An 18,534-nucleotide genomic window follows, 5' to 3' on the forward strand; every position below is an offset into this window, starting at 1 on the left:
CCTGAAATGGTTGTGCCTATGTCAACCATACACACTGACTCGGGACTTCATCTGCTCCCCTGAGACCCTGTCTTTATAAAGTCACAAGAACAAACCCCAGCAGCGCACTTTCAGAGTGGATGCTGGGGAGCCAGTAACGTCGATGGGTGTTCTTGCAGAGCATGGGGGGCCTACAGAAGCATGGTTGACCCTAAAGCAGCTTCACTGGAAAGTCGTTACCAGGCACGGATGACGGCTTCTCACAGCTTCGTAGACGAAGGCCCTTCAGTAAGCCTTCCCCAGCCTCTCTGCTACAGCAACTCAGAGACCTCAAGGCCACATGCAGGTAAGGCAGAATCGCATGCAAAGGACTTGGAGGAGCAGCTGGATTTAAGCGAGGGTTCGGTGGCCCTCCCTACACCTTTTCTATGAGGGAATGTCAACATTCAAGAAGCCCCATCCCGATGGATTTATGTGAGTAGGCACGGCCGATCTGATAAGGGCGGCAGCTGCTTTCTTCAGATGTCAGTCTACAGCAGTCTGAAACCCTCTAAGATCCAGCCTTAGTGACCTACTTCTGCGCCTAGAGTCCATATCCCGAACCAGAACATTGCTATCAGCTGGGGATCAAGCGTTCAGACGCGGGAGCCTGTGGGGGAATGTTTCAGACTCGAGCTCATGTGCGCATGTCTGGCAGTATTACTGAATCCTGTCGTCGTCGTGTGCAGTTCATGTGGGTTAATAAAAAGCATCTTTCCATTCCAGGTCGACACTGAGAGGCTCCAAGTTTACTTCAGGGTTGTTTACCTTAAGACATCTTTTATTTATTCCTTGAAATTCCACACAATGTATATAGCTTCATTCCATCCAGTTCCCTCCGCCAACCCCTCAGACGGTCCCAAACATGACCTCTTCTTCCTCCTCTTCCTCTCTCTGAGCCCAGTTAGTGCTGCCTGCTGAATGCCGACCAGTCTGCGGAGCTGGCCTTGTGCAGATGTCCACAGCTGGAGTGAGTTCGGAAGTGCAGCAGTGGTGGCTTGTCCAGAAGACAGCATTTCTCAGCACTTTGTCTCTAACTTGGCTCTTCTCCTCCTCCTCCTCAGTGTCCCATCAGCCTTGAAATTGAGGGGGGTGGGGATAAGGACTGATTCTCAGGCTGAACCCTCAGCACCGTGACGGTTAGTGTTTAGTCTCTGTGCTAACCGTGGCCCCCGCAGAGAGGAGATCTGAAGGCTGAGGGCTGCACTGGTCTATGGCTGTAACCATACATATTTAGAAGACGTTTGAGAGCTTGACCATTTAACAGAACTATGGCCCTCTGAGCAACCGGTTTTGACCTAACTCATGGTATGAATGGTCGGGCTGAGGTCTCTGGCCGCGAGCTTCTCTGTCACAGTGGAGGGGCGTCCAGTGGACTGTAGGACATTCGGCAGTGTCTCTTCTCTTGACTCCTTGCATTTCTGCATCATCTCCACCCTGCTATTGTGACAGCCAAACATGTCTTCAGATATTGCCCAATGTCCCCAGGTCCCATAACACACCTAATCCAGGGACATTGATTTTATTCATTCATTAATTTAATACTCAGTAATTTCACACAAATGTGCTATGTGTTTAGAGCATATTTAATTACTGGCCTGGCAAGATATACCCATTGGTGCCTTGTGCCATGAATATTATGGGGTACCCAACAGCTGTCTAATTGGACTTAAGGCCTGTTTCTAGAACTCATTGCTCGTGTTTTAATCTTACTTCTCAGGTGCCACATTTCTGGAAAAGCCTACCCTGAGCATGACTGCTCTTTTCCTCACAAAACATTCCTTCCAAAGATATGGCTCTTGTGTGTGTGTGTGTGTGTGTGTGTGTGTGTGCATGCGCGCTAGATGCAACATTTGCTTCACATTTATTCATTTTTTTCATTTTCTTTTTAATCTCATTTATATATTTATTTATTACAATTTATTCACTTTGAATCCCCACTGCAGTCCGATCCCTCATCTCCTCCCAGTCCCATCCACCCTCCCTCTTCTCCTTCTTTGTCCTTTCTCTAGTCCCCTGATAGGGGAGGTCCTCATCCTCTTATATCTGACCCTAGCTTACCAGCTCTCATCAAGGCTGCCTGCATCATCTTCCTTTGTGGCTTGCAAGGCTGCACACCCCATTGTGTGTGGGGGGTGTGATCAGAGAGCCAGCCACTGAGTTCATGTCAGAGACAACCCCTGTACCCCTTACTAGGGAACCCACTTGGAAACTGAGTAGCCAATGGGCTTCCTTTGAACAGAGGGTTTAGGCTATCTCTATACAAGGTCCTTAGTTGGAGTATCGTCTCTGCAGGCTCCCCTGGGACCAGGTATTTTGGCTGTGTTGTTCTCCTTGTGGAGGTCCTGTCCCCTCCAGGTCTTTCTATCTCCTTCTTCTTCCATAAGGATTCTGGCACTCTGCCCAAAGTTTGGCTATGAGTCTCAGTATCTCCTTTGATACCCTGATGGGTAGAGGCTTTCAGAAGTTCTTTGTGGAAGGCTCCTGTCCTGTTCTTTGTCTTCTCCTTTCCGATGTCTATCCTGTTTGCCATTCTGAATGAGGATTAGCCACCTCCCCTAGGGTCCTCCTTGTTGTTTAGCTTCTTTAGGACTATAGATTTTAGTATGTTTATCCTATATTATAGGGCTAGTATCCACTTATAAGTGAGTATATATCATTTGTGTCTTTCTGCTTCTGGGTTACCTCACTCAGGATGATCTTTTCTAGTTCCCACCATTTGCCTGCAAATCTCATGATTTCCTTGTTTTTAATTGCTGAGTAGTATTCCATTGTGTATATGTACCACAATTTCTGCATCCATTCCTCAGTCGAGGGGCATCTAGGTTGTTTCCAGCTTCTGGCTATTCTGAATAGAGCTGATATGAACATAGTTGAGCAATGTCCTTATTGAATGGTGGGGGTGGGGATTATGCCTCTTTTTAAGAGTACAATAAGGAGTGCTGGGTTATGGGGACGGGGTCTTCTCTTCAGTGTGATAAAATTCCTTGGAATTAGGTAAAGGTGATGATTTCACAACATTGCAAGGCTACTAATTGCCAGTGTCTTGGTTAGGGTTTCTATTGCTGTGAAGAAACACCATGTCCATGGCAATCTTATTAAAAAACAAAACCAAAACAGTGACTTGGGGCTGGCTTACAGTTCAGAGTTTAGTCCATTGTCATCACAGCAGTAGGCATGGTGGCATACAGGCAGACAGACTGCTGGAGAAGGAGCCAAAAGTTCTACATTGGACTGGAGAGAGGATGGCTCAGGGGTTAAGAACACTGACTGTTCTTCCAGAGGACCCGAGTTCAATTCCCAGCACCCACATGGCAGCTAAAAACTGTCTGTAACTCCAGTTCCAGTGGATCTGACACCCTCAAAAGACATGTACAAGCAAAACACTAATGTAAATAAAAAAATAAATAAACAAATTGAAAACAAAAGTTCTACATCTGGATTGGCAGGCAGCAGGAAGAGCGAGTGACACTGGGCCTGGGTTTATAACCTGAGACCCCAGAGCCTGTCCCCAGTGACATACTTCCTCAAAGAAGGCCACACCTATTCCAACAAGACCACACCTCCTAATAATGTTACTCCCTATGAGCCTGTGGGGGCCCTTTTCATCCAAACTATCACAGCCAGTAACTTCAAAACACCAGAAGCTTTATGTTTTGTGAATAGCATCTCTTCATAAAAAAACAAAGGAAACCATGAGACTTCTTGACTATTGTTGATGGAGTCCTCACAACATGCTAGGCACTGGAATAAGTAGCATACAGTATGGCTTCAGCGTCCTGGCAAGAGAGGCATTAGAAAAAATCTTCCTTAGTTTTATAGGTCAGAAAAACCCAGCACAAAGAGGTTAAGTACACAGCAAGACAACCCAGGAAGAAAGTGAGGCTTTCCTCAGCCGAACCTCTGCCTCTTCCTATCCCACACCCCCTGCTCTTGTTCTGTAGCCAAGCCTTGATGAAGCTCACACTGGCCTGAAATGTGCAATCCTTCTGCCTCAGATTTCCAAGTTCTGGTGTTACAGGCATGCACCACCATGCTGGTGGGTCAAGTGGTTACTTGCAAAGGAAACTTTCCAAAGTGAAGATGAAGACTTGACCACACAATGCACACAGAAACAACTTGTGAACTTCAGGTTAAGTTGTTGGCTTTTTCAGTTATGTTTTACTAAACATTGACTTGATGTTGTCCATGTGCCAGAGACTTGAGGGAGAACTGGGAGGGGCATGATACTCTTCTGCAAGGGATGTCATTGAGGCCTGACAATTACACCTCACCATTCTCTCCCCATAATTCACTATATATTGTGGTCTCACCGCCATCAACTTCCTACCATCCTCTCCTCACCACAACCATCTGCCCTGCATCCTCTCCTCACCATCCTCTCTTTACCAACTTTTCCTCCCCATCCTCTCCTCCCCATCTTTTCCTCACCATCTTTTGCCACCACCTTTCACAATTGTCTCTTCCTATTCTTTCTGCCCCTTCTGTGATGTTCCCTGAGACCTGGGGAAGGAAGAAGTTGATACGCATGCTCCGTCTATGGCTGAGCACTAGTCACTTAATCTCAGCACTGTGAACATGTTAAGATGGATAGAGTGCTCTGGGTTACACAAGTGAGTCCAGGATAATCCAAGGCTCCTTCTCAGCTACAGCCAAGAAGGTCAGTGACAGAGGAACAAAGGGAATTAAAAATGTAACTGACACCAACAGGCATGGTGATTCACTCCTGTCATCCCAGGATCTAGAGACTAAGGAAGGGGAATTACTAGTTCCAGGCCAGTCTGGGTGGACACTGTCAGACTCTGTCTCAGAGAAGAGAGAAGATGCTACAACTAGCTGGCTTTGATGGAAGGAGAGGCCACAGCTAGGGAAGGCTGGTAGCCTTTAGAAGTTGGAATGTGCGAAAACGCACTTTGTCTCCAATCCACAGAAAGTCTGCAGTCGGCCTAGTAAGTTCATCCTTCTGTGTGTGTGTGTGCACACGCTCGCAAAGGCGTGTTTATGAGTGTATATGTGTGAATGCGCCTGTGGAAACCCGAATCAACCTTTTCTATCTTTTCTTCTTTATTACTATCGTTTGTGATGTGTGGAGGGGCATGCATATGCCATGGTGTATGTGGAGGTCAGAGGACAATTTGTGGAGGCACTTATTTTCTTCCATTTTGGTTGGGGTTCTAGGAATTGGAATTGGGCTTGAATGGCAAGCTCTTTACTCAACCCTCTCAGCAGCCCCATTTTGAGTGACGAAAATGCTGGAGGCACACACAGACGCTGTTGTGCTTTGAGCAAGAGACGTCCCCCACAGGTTCATGCACCTGGACACTTAGCTGCCAGGTGGTGGTGCCGTTTGAGGAGGTTGTGCAATCTTTAGGAGGGGGAGCTTTGCTGGAGGAAGTACGTAATTATGGTCAGGCTCTCAGCTTCCTATGTGTGGATAAAGATGTCATCAGCCAGCTTCCTACTCTTGCTGCCCTCCGTCCCCCACTAGGACGGACTCTGTCCCTCTGGAATAGCGGTTCTCAGCCTGTGCATCCCATATCAGACATCCTGTATAACAGATATTTACATTACAATTCATAACAGTAGCAAAACTAGAGTTATGAAGTAGCAACGAAATCGATTTATGGTCAAGGGTCACCACCCTGTGCGGAACTGTATTAAAGTGTTAGAGTTTAGGAAGCAGAAGGAGGTTGAGAGCTACTGCTCTGAAACCATAAGCTAAAACAAACCCTTTCTTCCTTAAGCTGCTTTTGGCCATGGCATTTTTATCATAGCAACAGAAAAGTGACTGACACAGACAGCCAGGCAGGAGGCTTCAGAGGCTTCCTGAGGCAGATTGCAGCATGGGGCACAAGCTGAGTGGGGCTGGAAGGAAACAAGTATTTACGATTATTAGGAGTGCTATGATTTGAGTGTGGTTTGCCCCCTCCGTACTGGAAGCCTGGTCTCTAGCGTAGAGGTGCCAACGGTTGGGGAGATCTTTTAGAGGTGAAGTCTACCTACCATGAGATGGTTGCGTGTCTATGCACACATGAGCAGCACTAATCAGCTCCACTGGGTTGCTTAACAAAAAGAGGCATGAAGCAAGACACGGGGAGAAGGGGTTCTAGGATTTAGTTCTAGTGAGAGTTGTAAGAACAAGCCCGACACTGAGTCCATCCTTGTCTTCTCGGCCTGTGATGATGATGTCTTAGCTCCTTTTGCATTTGTTGTGATGAAATGTCATAACCAAGCCATTTATAGGAGAATTTATTGGGTGCTTACAGGTTCAGAGGGCGTGTCCATGACCATCGTGTGGGAAGAATGGCAGCAGGTAGGCAGCTGGAGCATTAGCTGAGAGCTTACTTCTGACTCTCAAGCTTGAGGGAGGGAGGGAAGGAGGGAGGGAGGGAGGGAGTGTGTGAGAGAGAACACGAGTGAAATCTCACGGGCTTTTGAAACCTAAGAGTACCTCCATTCGTGACACACGGTTTTCAACAAGGCCATACTTCCTAATCCTTCCCAAACAGTTGCCCAAACTTGGGACCAAGCACTCAAGTGTATGAGCCTATGGGGGCTATTCTAATTCAGAGACCACAGGTGGGCTCTCTCATGCTCGTACGTGTTGTCTTTCATAGGTCCTTACCAGAGCAGACCTTGTTCCATTTTTCGTGTCCTTGAGTCTCCATCAGTATGAAATAAATAAGTTATTTTTCTATATAAAGTTACCAAGCCTGAGAAATTTAGCTATAGTAACAAAAATGGGTGGATAAAAGAGTCAAATCAATAGGATATTTTGCATACAAAATTGCTACGTCTAGTAACACATACTTGTAATCTCCATTACAAGGAGCCGAAGGCAGGAGGATTTTGAGTTCAAAGCCGGTCTGGACTAGATAATGAGATCCTTGAATCAGTACGTAATCAAGTAAACAAACAAACAAAGCAAGCAAACACTTCTCATTCTTAACAATGCATTGTTTTACTTTTCATTTGTGTGTGTGTGTGTGTGCTTGTGTGCACACATGTGTGTTTCGTGTGACACTGTTCCTGGGGAGGTGTGAAGAAATTTCTGCTGACCCCAGACAGAAAACCAGTGACAGACCAGACCAAAGTCTGGATACCATTAAAGTCTAACTTGGTGAACTGACTAATTTTATTGAAGTTACTCATAGGAATGTGGGTGAGAGGTTACTTATAAGACCCAAAACGACTCAAAGATGGCTATATCACCAAAACCCACTGCAGAATGAGAGCTGGAAACCTGGAGCACAGCGCACAATCTACAGCCACTCAGCAGGCTAGAGGCTGTCCTTCCCAGGTGGTTCAGTTGGCCTGAGCCTCTTTCAGGAAGCTTGCCTTGTCTAAGAATGACTCTGGAAGTCTTTATTGCTTATATACATTGCAGAGGGAGGGGACTGGTAAATCTGCTCAGTTTCAGGGACTTCCTGACGCTAATTTGAGTTGTACAATTCTGTTTTAATGGGACATCCCTTTAGAGTGCAGAGTTTCACCTCCCCTAGTTGTTTCAACCTGTTGTTTCACTTCCTTGCAAACATTCTGTCCTAAAAGAACATGTTTCACTCTTGCTTTATATCCTGTCTTAAGAGTTTTCCCTGTAACACAGAGTGTTTTAACCTCAGGAGAAACTGTTATACAAGCGTGTGTGGTGCCATCTTCATAGGTGCAGCAGATACTTCAAAGTGAGACTAATAAGTCATTGAACAAGTGACCCACGTGTGTTCAGTATGGAAGGATGATTTGCAGACCTGGACCATTTCTTTTTTCTTTTGAGAGGCATATGTTTAGCTCATTTCCCAATTTCACAATGGAGTTAAGATCTTTCAAGTATACTTTGGACCAGTGGTCCTCAACCCTTGTAATGCTGCGGCCCTTTAATATAGTTCCTCATGTTATGGTGACCCCCCAACCATAAAATTATTATTGTTGTTACTTCATAACTGTAATTTTGCTACTGCTAGGAATCATAATATAAAGTCTGTGTTTTCTGATAGTCTTCGGTGACCCCATAAAAGCATTGTTTGATCCCCAAAGAGGCTGCAACCCACAGGTGGAGAACTTCTGCTCTGGACATTAGCCTAGTCCTCATTCAGATGGAATAAACGTTCTCTTCCACCCTGGAGGCATCTCTGCACTCTGTTGATGGCTCCCTTTACTGTGTGGAAGCTTTTCATTGACATAACCCTCTGGCCAACTCTTGCTCGTCACCAGTATTTATGAGGCAAACAGACAGAGCCCTGTACTTGCTGAGTGAGTGGCAATCTGAGTCTCATCGCTGCCTCCAGCCCCAGAGGATTCCTTCTCCTCTAACGTGTGGATTTGACACCACCTGATGGCCGCCCAGAGAAAGTGTCTTGCTGAGTCCCTTGGCACTCACCCCCCACCCACCCCCCAGGGAAGCACATGACAGCTCTGAGGCAGAGGATTGTGCAAATGCTGCCTGGGAACATTGTGTAAGGGGAGGTGAGAAACGGGGCTGTGTCAGCAAGGGCAAGGGTAGTGACACTGGGCAAGGCATCACTTGCATTTGCATTTCTGAGGACGGTTCCTGAGAATCAACCAGTAGACCTGTGTGCAGGGGAGGAAGTGCCCTGTGCCCTGGCTCAAACACATGTGGTTCCACCTACAGGGAACGGCAGCCAGTGGGGTCCACCCTGCGGAGTTTCCCAACAGCTTCTTGCTTTAGGTCCTTGAGACCCACCTGTGGAAAAACCGCAGCAGGTTGCACTATCAACAGGATGCTTTCTGGCACACAGCTCACATCTTTGTAAAAACGGTTTTGCTAGTTATCGTGGCTGTGAGTTAGAAAGCCCCTGTGAGCACTGAATCAGGGAATGCTGAACCACGGCTCCTTCGGGAAATGAAAGGCGATACTTCTGTGAACTTCTGACCCCATTTTAATCAAATAGTTTTTGATTTCACCCTTGTTTTCAGCTTCTGTTTAAAGGCACTTTTTTATTTAGGACTTGGATATTGATGTTTACAGTAAACAACATTGTAATGCCTGAATGAAGCTTATATGACACGAGTCAGCGTGTGTGTGTGTGTGTGTGTGTGTGAGAGAGAGAGGGATATAGTATAATGTATATGAATGTATGCATCTACACGTATGTGTTAGGTTCATGTGCATGTGTGTGTTTGTAGAGGCCAGAGGGCTGAGATCAGGCGGCTTCCTGTCATTCTCCGCCTTGTGTTTTTGAGACAGACGCTCTCACTGAAGCCAGGTTAGACAGGCTGAAGAGCAAGCTCCAGGGCTGCAGCTCTGAGGTTATAGAGGTTGCCAGGCCCGGCTTTGATTTGGGTGTGAGGGGTCTGAACTCAAGTCCTCATCTTTCTGACTGAGACCTCTCCCCAGATTCCCTTTTATTAAGTCTGTCCTTTAGCGATCTCTTACATGTATATGATACAGTTGATCACCCCCCCCCACTATCTCCCTCCCATCCCATCCAATTCCCTTTGTAGACTGATGTAGTTTTGTTTTGTTACCCACTGAATTTAACCAGGGATGTCAGTAGGACCACCAGATTAGAACTATCCACTGGGGCCTGGTGGATTTATCAGTGACTACTCAATTTAAGACTGACTTCCTTCTCCATGAATTATCAGGAGCCACTAGTTCATCAGGATGGGGTAGGGCCCCGTGAGTCCCTCCCAGATTCCTATCTGGCTGTTGACAGACTCAGTGTTGCGTAGGCCCAGAAGCAGCCTGCCCCAGCTGATAGGAGTTCGTGAATGAAACCGTCCTGTCCAGAAGATGGCATTCTTTAGCCCTTTATCCTCTTTTCTGGCTCTTACAATCTTGCAACCCCTAGTGGGCCTTAGAGAGAGGGGTGGTGTAAATGCTTGTTTATACCAGGGAAGGTTTCTTGAAGCTCAGGCTGACCTCCAGTTTAGTGTGCCTCCACCCGAATGCTGGATGACAGATCTGTGCCAGCATGCTTTTTTTTCTCGGAGACACATCACGACCTTTTTGGGTTAGGGACTTTAGACAGTGTTTCAGCACTGCTCCTGGAGGACTTCTGACACAGTGAAACCATTAACTAAAACCACGAGAAGTGCAAAACACAGGGCGCCACGTAGAATCCCAGGGGGTCACTTGTTCCCTGTCAGCAGACTGAAACAAGGAGGAAGGGCCTCTCCTGCTTCATCTCTCCTGGTGGGGGGGCTGTGGAGTCAGAACGGCTGGAAACTTTCACCGCTCTGTGACTGTCTGCAAATGACCACATAAATATCAGTGTTGACCGGTGGTTACAAATTTTTTCTTAGTGAGGAGGGGAACACACAAATAGGGGATCTGGTTGTTGAGACTCAGCCATCATGTCTTTACCTTGGGTTGGGGCTGGAGAAACGGCTCAGTGTTTATGAGTGTGTACTGCTCTCGCGGAGGGTGGGAAGTCAGCTCTCAGCTCCCATCATGGGCTCAACACTCTATAACTCCAGGGATCCAACACCCTCCTCCGGCCTCTGAGATCAACTGCACAGCCCTCCCAACACCAGTACATACAAATAAAAGCAAGCAAAAACAGACAAACAAAACAAAAAAAAATCCCCAAAATTCCACGCCGATGCAGAAGTCTGAGCCCTAGGAGACTCTTTTCACGTTAACAGTGGTTGAAACCGTGAATTCAGAGCCAAAGTGAGACTGCAAAAACCACCCTCTCCTCTGTCTGGGTGTTCCAGGCCCTGGGTTCTAGGGAGAACACACGGCTTGGTTCTTCGCTGGTGTTCAAGGGTACCGGAGCACTCAGGAGGAACTGAGCTACGACTGGATGTGAACAGGGCCGCTCTGTTCAAAAGAACCCTGCTGGCTGCCGGGAATGTACTTGTGAGCTTCGCAAGGGCAGCGGCCGTATCAGCTGCGCTCACGGATGCAACCTGCCTAGTCCAGGGCCTGGTGATTTTTGTGGGGTGAGGACAGAAGACGGGGTCAGAGGCATTCTGCTAAGAGGGCAGGCTATACAGCCATGGAAGATCCCGTGTGACCTTGGGTAAGTGGCTTAACTTCTCTATGCCTCAGTTTCCTCGCCTATAACGCGGAGCTGTTAGCAACAGCTTGTGTTCCTGCTCACCGGCCACAGCAGCGCTACAGACCCACTACCTGTATAGTCATTCAAAATAGGTGTGTCGTAGTTATTTTACAGGCCTGAGAGGCTGAGGTCAGAGAAGGGCAGGGACCTGGCCAAGGCCACGCGGCTTGGACCCAAGCACCTGGGATTTGAAGCCTAACAATTTGACGGCAAGGAGACACTAGGTTTTACTGTACTACAGTTGGTGCCTAATAAATGTCAATATATTTAATTGTAGTTCTGCTAAAGGCCTTTTGGAGAGAAGGTAAGTCAGAGGGGAGGAAGGGCCATCCAGCTCGGGGCATCCTCTTCAACCGCCCGAGCCCAAGTAGAGGCGGTCACTTGGCGGTGGTATTGGCTGGGCGGCGGCGAGGGCCCCACTCGTTGACCACGCACTGCGCCTGCTCATAGCACACCTGTGGGTGACGCTGGCGTAGGCGCAGGCGCACCACATCGTAGTCCACGTCATGCCCGATCCTCTTGCAGTTGAGGCTCCAGGCGAGGTTGTCGTGCGTTGAACGGAGCTCTTCTAAGTTCGTTTCCATTTGCAAGTTGTGGCGCATCAGCTTGTCAGTACCCTGGAAAGGGAGGAGGCGGGGATCTTGCTGGGAAGGGCGGGACCTTGGCGAGGAAGAGGCCGGGCTAAGCTGGGAGGGGCGGATCCTGGCAAAGGAGCGTAGGGCCTTGCAGGGAAGGGACGGTTCTTTAATAGATACAAGGCTGTTGTGCGGAGGATCAGACCTTGGGGAGAAGGGCCGGGGCCGCTACGGGGAGGGACGTAGGCGTTCTGCAGAGGGTTGCAACTTTTAGTGGAGCTAGCAAAGTCTTTCTGGGGAGGGTCGCAGCAGTGCTGGGAGAGGTGGAGCTGTTCTGGGTGGGGCGGAGCTGTACTGTAGGAGAAGGGGCGGGATTGGTAAGGGGCGGGCTGTGCTGGGGAGGAGTGGGATCCTGCTGAGGAGAGGTAGGTTAGGGCTCTTGCTGGGAAGGGAGTATTCAGTGCTGGGGGACTGGCAGGCCAAACCCAGAGCCTGGAGCTGGTGCTGTCTGGGCCAGTGTAGAGTAGATGTGAAGAGAGACAGTGAAGAGAGGCCGAGAGTTGGTATTAGCACTGGGGCCAGGTGTGCACCAGGAAGGGCCCGGCCCCACTTGCCAAAAAGCGTAGGGGAGAAGTAGATCTCTGTTGCAGGGGTCCTGGACAAAAAAGCTGCGCCAGGTTTGCGAGAAAAACAGAACAAAACAGACACACCACTGACTCAGATGGCTGAGGGAGGGATGCGCGTGCAGCAAGACGCACCGGGAATGGTGGACCACATCCGAGCAGTTTATGCTGAGTTCTCCAGTTGGGTTGTTGGGAGAGTCAGGCAAGGAATGGCGTGGCCTAGCAACCCGACCGACTGGAAAAAGTCTGCCCGCAGAAGCAGATCTGCAGTAAGCAGTTCTTCATTGGGGAAGGCACTGTGCCAGGATGCCGTCACACGTAGGGGACGTGGAGGGGACGTACCTGGGCAAGGCGTGTGGCCTCGGGGAGCTGGGTTCCCACGTGTCTCTGATACATGCGAACCATGGGTCTGTTCAGTTTCTCTCGAGCCTCCAGGTCTCTTTTCAGCAGGGGACCCTGGAGGAGTGCGTTGTGGGGAGCAGTGAGGCTCCAGAGACCAGCCCCTCCTCCGCCCCTTCCCGTAGGTTATTCTCCCTCAGACTTTACCTTGATAATGCCTCGGGTGACGTACATCTCTTGATTGAACTTCATGCACCGGTGGAGAGTTCCTCTCATCAGCCCTAACGTCATGGTCATCCTTTCCTGGAGACAGGGGAGCCCAGGGTCTGGTCCTGGGCCACTGTCCCCTCCTTCCCCACCCACCCCAGCAGCGGCCACCCTCTGGAGCCTAGCCAGACAGTGTGGGCACCTTCAGCTCCAAGGTCTCCCGCATCTTCTGTGATAGGCTGGCGCATACGCGGTCGCTTATATCCTGCTGTTGATTTTGAATTTCTGCCTCGTTCTTCGCCATCTCTGCTAAGGTGTCCTTGGACTCCATCAACAAGCGCTTGGCTTCAAACAAGGCCTTAGCACATGCTGTGAAGACAGGGTTTTCATGGGGGCCACGGGCACCTCTTTGTCTCCTCCCCATCTGCCCTCTCTATGGTGGTGGTGGGCCAGGGGTGATGGGTCATGGATGACAGACTGGGAGAAAGCCCAGGGAAGGGACAGGAAGTGAGGAGAGTTCAAACTGTGCCTCGGGTTTGCTTCTTTTTAAGTAGAACTTGTGAATGAATGGGTGTTGTCGGAAGTGTCCAGGGAGAGAGGCCAAGCAAGGCTGTGTACTTCAGGAACAGCTGACTAAGGGAGCTGTAGTTTGAACAGACACCTGCCTGGGGTGTATGTGCCAATGGGGTCAGGGGGAGGCGTTTTCTGGCCCTGAGTTCGAGGAGTTGGGGGTCGCGTGATGTCCACCCACGAGTGGCGGCCAGCCTGCTCCAGAACCTTGTCCAGCGGCTGGTTCATGAGTTCCACGGCTTGCAGCCTTTCCTGGCAGTAGAAGTCCAGAGTATCCCTGCAGGAGGCCAGAGCCTGGGGGTGGAGAAAGAAGGCAGAAAATAAGATTGGAGGTTGCGGGCAGGGCTGAACCCTCGGCCAGCAGTAAGCTGACTCAGCTCATTGTTGTACTGAGGCCCCGCTTCATCAAAATGGAAGTCTTTTTGCTTATGTATACCCTTGTAAACACACCTCTCACCTAGATTGTGTAGAGTCAGTAACCCACGCATTTTCCTGGAGCCTCTGTGCCTACTCAACCAAGCTGGCATGTTTTTCGAAAGGGTTAGCCAACTACAGCCCATAGATAGGCAACCTGCTTCAATTTTTATTTTGTTATTACCATTAATTATTACTAATTTTTGAGACAGGGTTTCTCTGCATAGCCCTGGATGTCCTGGACTCACTCTGTAAACCAGGCTGGCCTTGAACTCAGAGATTCACCTGCCTCTGCCCCCTGAATACTGGGATTAAAGGTGTGTGCCACCACTGCCTGGCTTTTTATTTTAATCAGGCACAATTATAAGCCTATTCCTGGACACACTATACTGAACACTATACAGAACACAAGGCTGAAGACATTTGTCATCTGACATTAAGAAAAAGCCCACTGAGGACTGCTAAGATGACTTAGCAGTAAAAATACCTGCAGCTAGCTAATCCCAATGACCCGAGTTCCATACCCAGGACTCACATATTGGGCAACTCACAACTGTCAGTGATTCCGTCTGTATGAATTGACACCGCTGGTTTTCTAGGGGCCCCTAGAAAACATGGACAACCTCCTCTTCCAATATACACACAATTAAAAAGAATTTACAGAAATAATCCCGTGATGAAACTCATTGTGTTCAATCCCTGGTACTTTGAATAAAATGTCTTCCCTACACAAATCAAGTCCCTACTGTGTGCCACAGATTGGGGATTTGGTGCTCAGTTATCAGGAACAAAATGGTCAGATTCAGTTCCCACCGAGAGGAATCTGTAGACAGGTTTGACTAGCAGCTGTCAAGAGAAGAGGGCTATTTATGAGTTTACTGTTATTTTTTTAATAAATGTCTTACTAGTATATATTAATTTTACACAATGACTATCCTTGTGACATTTTCAGAACTGTACAAAATGTACTTGCACCATAGCCATCCCCACCTAGGTCAGAGTGGTTTGTTCGTTAGGCGTCCCGGGGTCCCTCTCCTGGCACCCCTAACCTTGAGCAAGGTCTCTGATTTTTCCATGTCTTTTTCCATTTTTCTCTTCATGATCTTCAGTTCCTGCTTCTCCCATTCCAGCATCTTGTCCGCCTTGTCGGGGATCTGGAAAACAAGGGGAGAAGGCTGGCAGGAGATTTCATCTTTCGGGGTAGAGAGGATTCGACCTCCCTGTGAACTGTGCTTGGACAAGTTTAATCGGACTCAAGGAGACTCACTGATCTCTCCAGGAGGTCCTCGTGTGCAGAGGTTTGGGTCGGGGATTTTTTTTTTTTTTTTAAGTGTCTATCACTTGCTGACTTGCTGAGGAGCTGTGTGTGGACTTTTTAAAGTTAGCTGCTTGCCCGAGGCGGCCTGCCCACTGCCCACTGAAGGATGCCACCTGTCTCCAGCCATCAGTGCTGGGGCTGCGAATTTTCCTCTGAGGGAAGATTTTCATGCCCTGTGACTCAGGGGTCTACCGTCCTGGCCAGGGGGACTTGTAACGGTTTGCCTGTTGGGGAAAGGCACCGGGGTTGCCCTTTTGGAAGCAGCCTCACGGGAACAAAGATATGGTAAAGAGACACTTAAGTCCTTCAACCTGACTACCAACAGACCCCAGGAAACTGAATTCCCCGCAGATATCTCCTGCTGGAGGAGGAACTTTCATCCCAAAAAGGGGTTTCACGTGGTGCTGACTGCTGGCTAGACCTTGTTGTTGGAGAGACCACGCAAAGACCAAAGGTCAGAGGTGGGCGGGACCACGCCCTAACTCGGGCTGCACTTCGTGGCTCCCTGTTTAATCTCACTCAGGACAGCGGAAGTGGACTGAAAGAAATAGGGTCACTGGATGGATGTGTCCCTCTTCGCCATGTGATCTCATTGATTAAATACCCTTTCTGCTTTTTATTATTAATTTGGCTGTTGCATTTGGCTTATAGAGGACGAGTGGCCAAACGTGGTTTCCTGGAAGCACAGATTGTGACCTCAATTTCACTAACACTTTTGGAGGGACTCAGGTTTGGAACTTGCAGGGGTGGCCACCCTCTCCTGGGGGTGCCCTTTCAGGAGACGGAGCCCAGGAAACGTCAGCCTCTGGCGCGGTGACGGGGAGGGTCGCACCTTCTCAGGCTTGGGTCGGAGGTCCCGCAACTTGACGCTCTGCTGGTTGATGAGCAGGCCCTTGCGCACCTCGCTGAGCCTGCGGTCGCTGGCCTCGCGCTGGCGGAGCAGCAGGCGCAGCTGCCCATTGACCTGGTGCTGCGCGCGGCCCAGGCGGGCGGCGGTGAGGCGCGCCCCGCGCGCGTGCGCGTACACCACCTCCGCCGTTTGCTGGGCCCGCGCGAGGCGGTGCATAGGCAGCGGCAGGCGCGCGTGCCAGGCCGGGGGCTTCATCTTCCCTTTCCACAGGGTGACGCCCTCGCCGGGCGGTGGCCTCTCCAGGGTGCCGCCGCCTTTGAGCATCTCCACCCGGAAGCGCCAGGGCTCCATGTAGGCAGCCCGGCCCAGGTGGTGCGCCACGTTCGGGTCCAGCACACTGTCCTTGGGCTGCCACATGGTCACTGCCTCCTGGCCACAGCGGTCGGTCAGGAGGTGCGCCTTGCGAGACGTGTTGAAGGCCTCCTGGCGCCATTCGGGAGCCCCGACGCGCGATTCCTGGCTGCGGTCGGCGGTGGGGAGAAACACAGGCATGTTTCCTAGCTCGGTACCCGGATCCGGCCCCGGGATCCCCTTGCAGAATGGACAGGGGTCCACCCACCCCTGAACCACACACCACTCTTTCGCGGTTGCTAGAAGAAATGCGCCAGAGCTCCCCTCACCATGGCAACGGGGACAACCGCTGACATTGCGTTCTGGGCCGGGGGAGGGGAAGAGCGAGCCGGAGAACGCTGCCTGGAAATGCAGTTCTTCTTCCTTGCGGAAGCCGCTCTCCTGGAACTCCTCCCTCGTTGTTTCTCTTGATTTTGGAAAGATGTCAACCAACCTATCCCTGCTAGCTGATGATATAGTCTTGCATTTGGAGAATCCTAAGGAATCTGTGAACTAGTACTAATATTAGTTGTTTTGAAGTGTACACAAATGTCGTCCGTATACATGTAGTGTGTGTGTGTGTGTGTGTGTGTGTGTGTGTGTTTACCACCACAAAGTGTGTGCGTAGGTAAGAAGACATCCTGTGGCATCATGTAGGTTCCAGGATCAAACTCAGGCAGTCCGGTTTGGGGACAAGTGCCTTCATCCGAGCCATATTGTCGACCTCCACTTAGGTCTTTATACCCTTGGAAGGAAGAAAAATAAAAAACAAACAAACAAACAAAAAAAACTGAATTAAGAATACAATTTTGGGATGAAGAGATGGCTCAGTGATTAAGAGCACATATGGCTCTTCCCGAGGACCTGAGTCCGATTCCTAGCACCCACATCAGGTGGTTTACAACTGCCTGTAACCTCCAGGAATTTGACAGCTCTGTCCTGCGTGGTGCTTGCATTCATGTGCGCATACTCCTAAGATTCCTTGGCTGGGGAGATGGCTCAGCTGGTAAATTGCTTGCCTTGCCAGCACAGGATCTGAATTTGATTCCCAGAACCTGCGTGAAAACACGCCACACGGGCTTGGTGCTGGGATTGTAATCTCAGCACCGGAGATGCTAAAATGAGGATTTCTGGCTGGCTGGCCATTAGCTGAGCTACGCTTGGCCAGCTCCTGGCTAAAGACCCTGACTTAAAAAAAATAATAGTGGAAGAGCTATCTAGAGACAGACACCTGAGGTTTCCTGTACCTGCACACTCATACCTTAAACAAACAATGAAGCACAATTCCACTTTTAATAGCATCAAAAATACTAAAATATGTAATGGTCCCCAGCTCTTAGGACATTCTAAGTTCTCTCTTAGCTTGAATTCAGAACTCTTTCCTTTCATAGAATTCTCCTTTGCCAACTGCGGTGTACTTCTTTTTGGTCATCAGAGCCCAGCTGGTGTATCTGAAAGGATCCTTTCTCTACGGTGATGACTGTGAGCTTTACCCTCCTATCACAGGACTTCTGTCCCAGTCTACAGAAACTAAAAACATGGCGTCTTAGATGACAGTCGAAAAGAAAAAAAGGAAACTACCCAAGACAATCAACAACCAAAGCAAACAACAGAAACCAACCAACCAAAAAGATGAAAGAAGCAAGAACCAGAGCCTAACTTGCCAGCATCACCAAACAAAACACTCAAACACAAAAGCAAAAACCAAACCAAAACACATTAAAGAAAACCAAACAAATTAAAAAAAACTCTAAAACCTTCTTCCCTGAACTGATTCACCTTTTATCTCCAACTTCAGCCCCAATCACGGAATTTAGCCTCCTTCATTATCTTTGTGTTCCTCTGATGTGTTAGGTGGTTTCTGCTCCAGGGACTTGCTCTTGTTACTTTCCCCCTCAGTACTTTAAAATCTATTTGAAGTTTGGTATTGTTGGCCTTCGTGCTCAGATGGGAAGGTGCCCAGGAAACCCACAACTCTGAAGCCTGGGAACCACTCAGCTCCGAGGGTGGGACAGTGCCGCAGGAAAGGGTTCCCTGAGACATGGGAGCCCAGGAACTGCACATCCCTGGGAGAAGGCCTCCTCAGCAGAGGCGTTGCAGTTTCCAAGGGAGGGCTTCCCCAATCTGAGCTAAGCTGAAGGGCTCAGGAGACTGAGCCCCACTCCTTATCCCGCCGTTGCAGTCCCCAAGGGAAGTTTTCCAT

General features: G+C 49.3%; 1 protein-coding gene across 1 annotated transcript; it reads right to left on the reverse strand.

Moving 5' to 3' along the window:
* Window positions 1–11,293: 11,293 nt before the first annotated feature.
* On the reverse strand, window positions 11,294–16,710 carry Tektl1 (tektin like 1). Its single transcript, XM_021655520.2, has 7 exons — window positions 15,924–16,710; window positions 14,823–14,927; window positions 13,455–13,653; window positions 12,992–13,158; window positions 12,790–12,885; window positions 12,586–12,699; window positions 11,294–11,662 (listed from the first exon to the last, which is right to left on the reverse strand). The coding sequence occupies exons 1-7, from the start codon at window positions 16,491–16,493 to the stop codon at window positions 11,423–11,425; spliced, it is 1,491 nt and encodes a 496-aa protein (XP_021511195.1). The 5' UTR covers window positions 16,494–16,710; the 3' UTR covers window positions 11,294–11,422.
* Window positions 16,711–18,534: the final 1,824 nt, after the last annotated feature.

The sequence above is a fragment of the Meriones unguiculatus genome, chromosome 17, assembly GCF_030254825.1.
Source record: "Meriones unguiculatus strain TT.TT164.6M chromosome 17, Bangor_MerUng_6.1, whole genome shotgun sequence".
Lineage (NCBI taxonomy): Eukaryota > Metazoa > Chordata > Mammalia > Rodentia > Muridae > Meriones > Meriones unguiculatus.

Coding starts and splice junctions, on each gene's coding strand:
- Tektl1 (XM_021655520.2), bottom strand. CDS start 16,493: ATGCCTGTGTTTCTCCCCACCGCCGACCGCAGCCAGGAATCGCGCGTC. Junction 13,654..14,822: donor AATCAGAGACCTTGCTCAAG/GTTAGGGGTGCC, acceptor CTCCACCCCCAG/GCTCTGGCCTCCTGCAGGGA. Junction 12,700..12,789: donor TCACCCGAGGCATTATCAAG/GTAAAGTCTGAG, acceptor GCACTCCTCCAG/GGTCCCCTGCTGAAAAGAGA.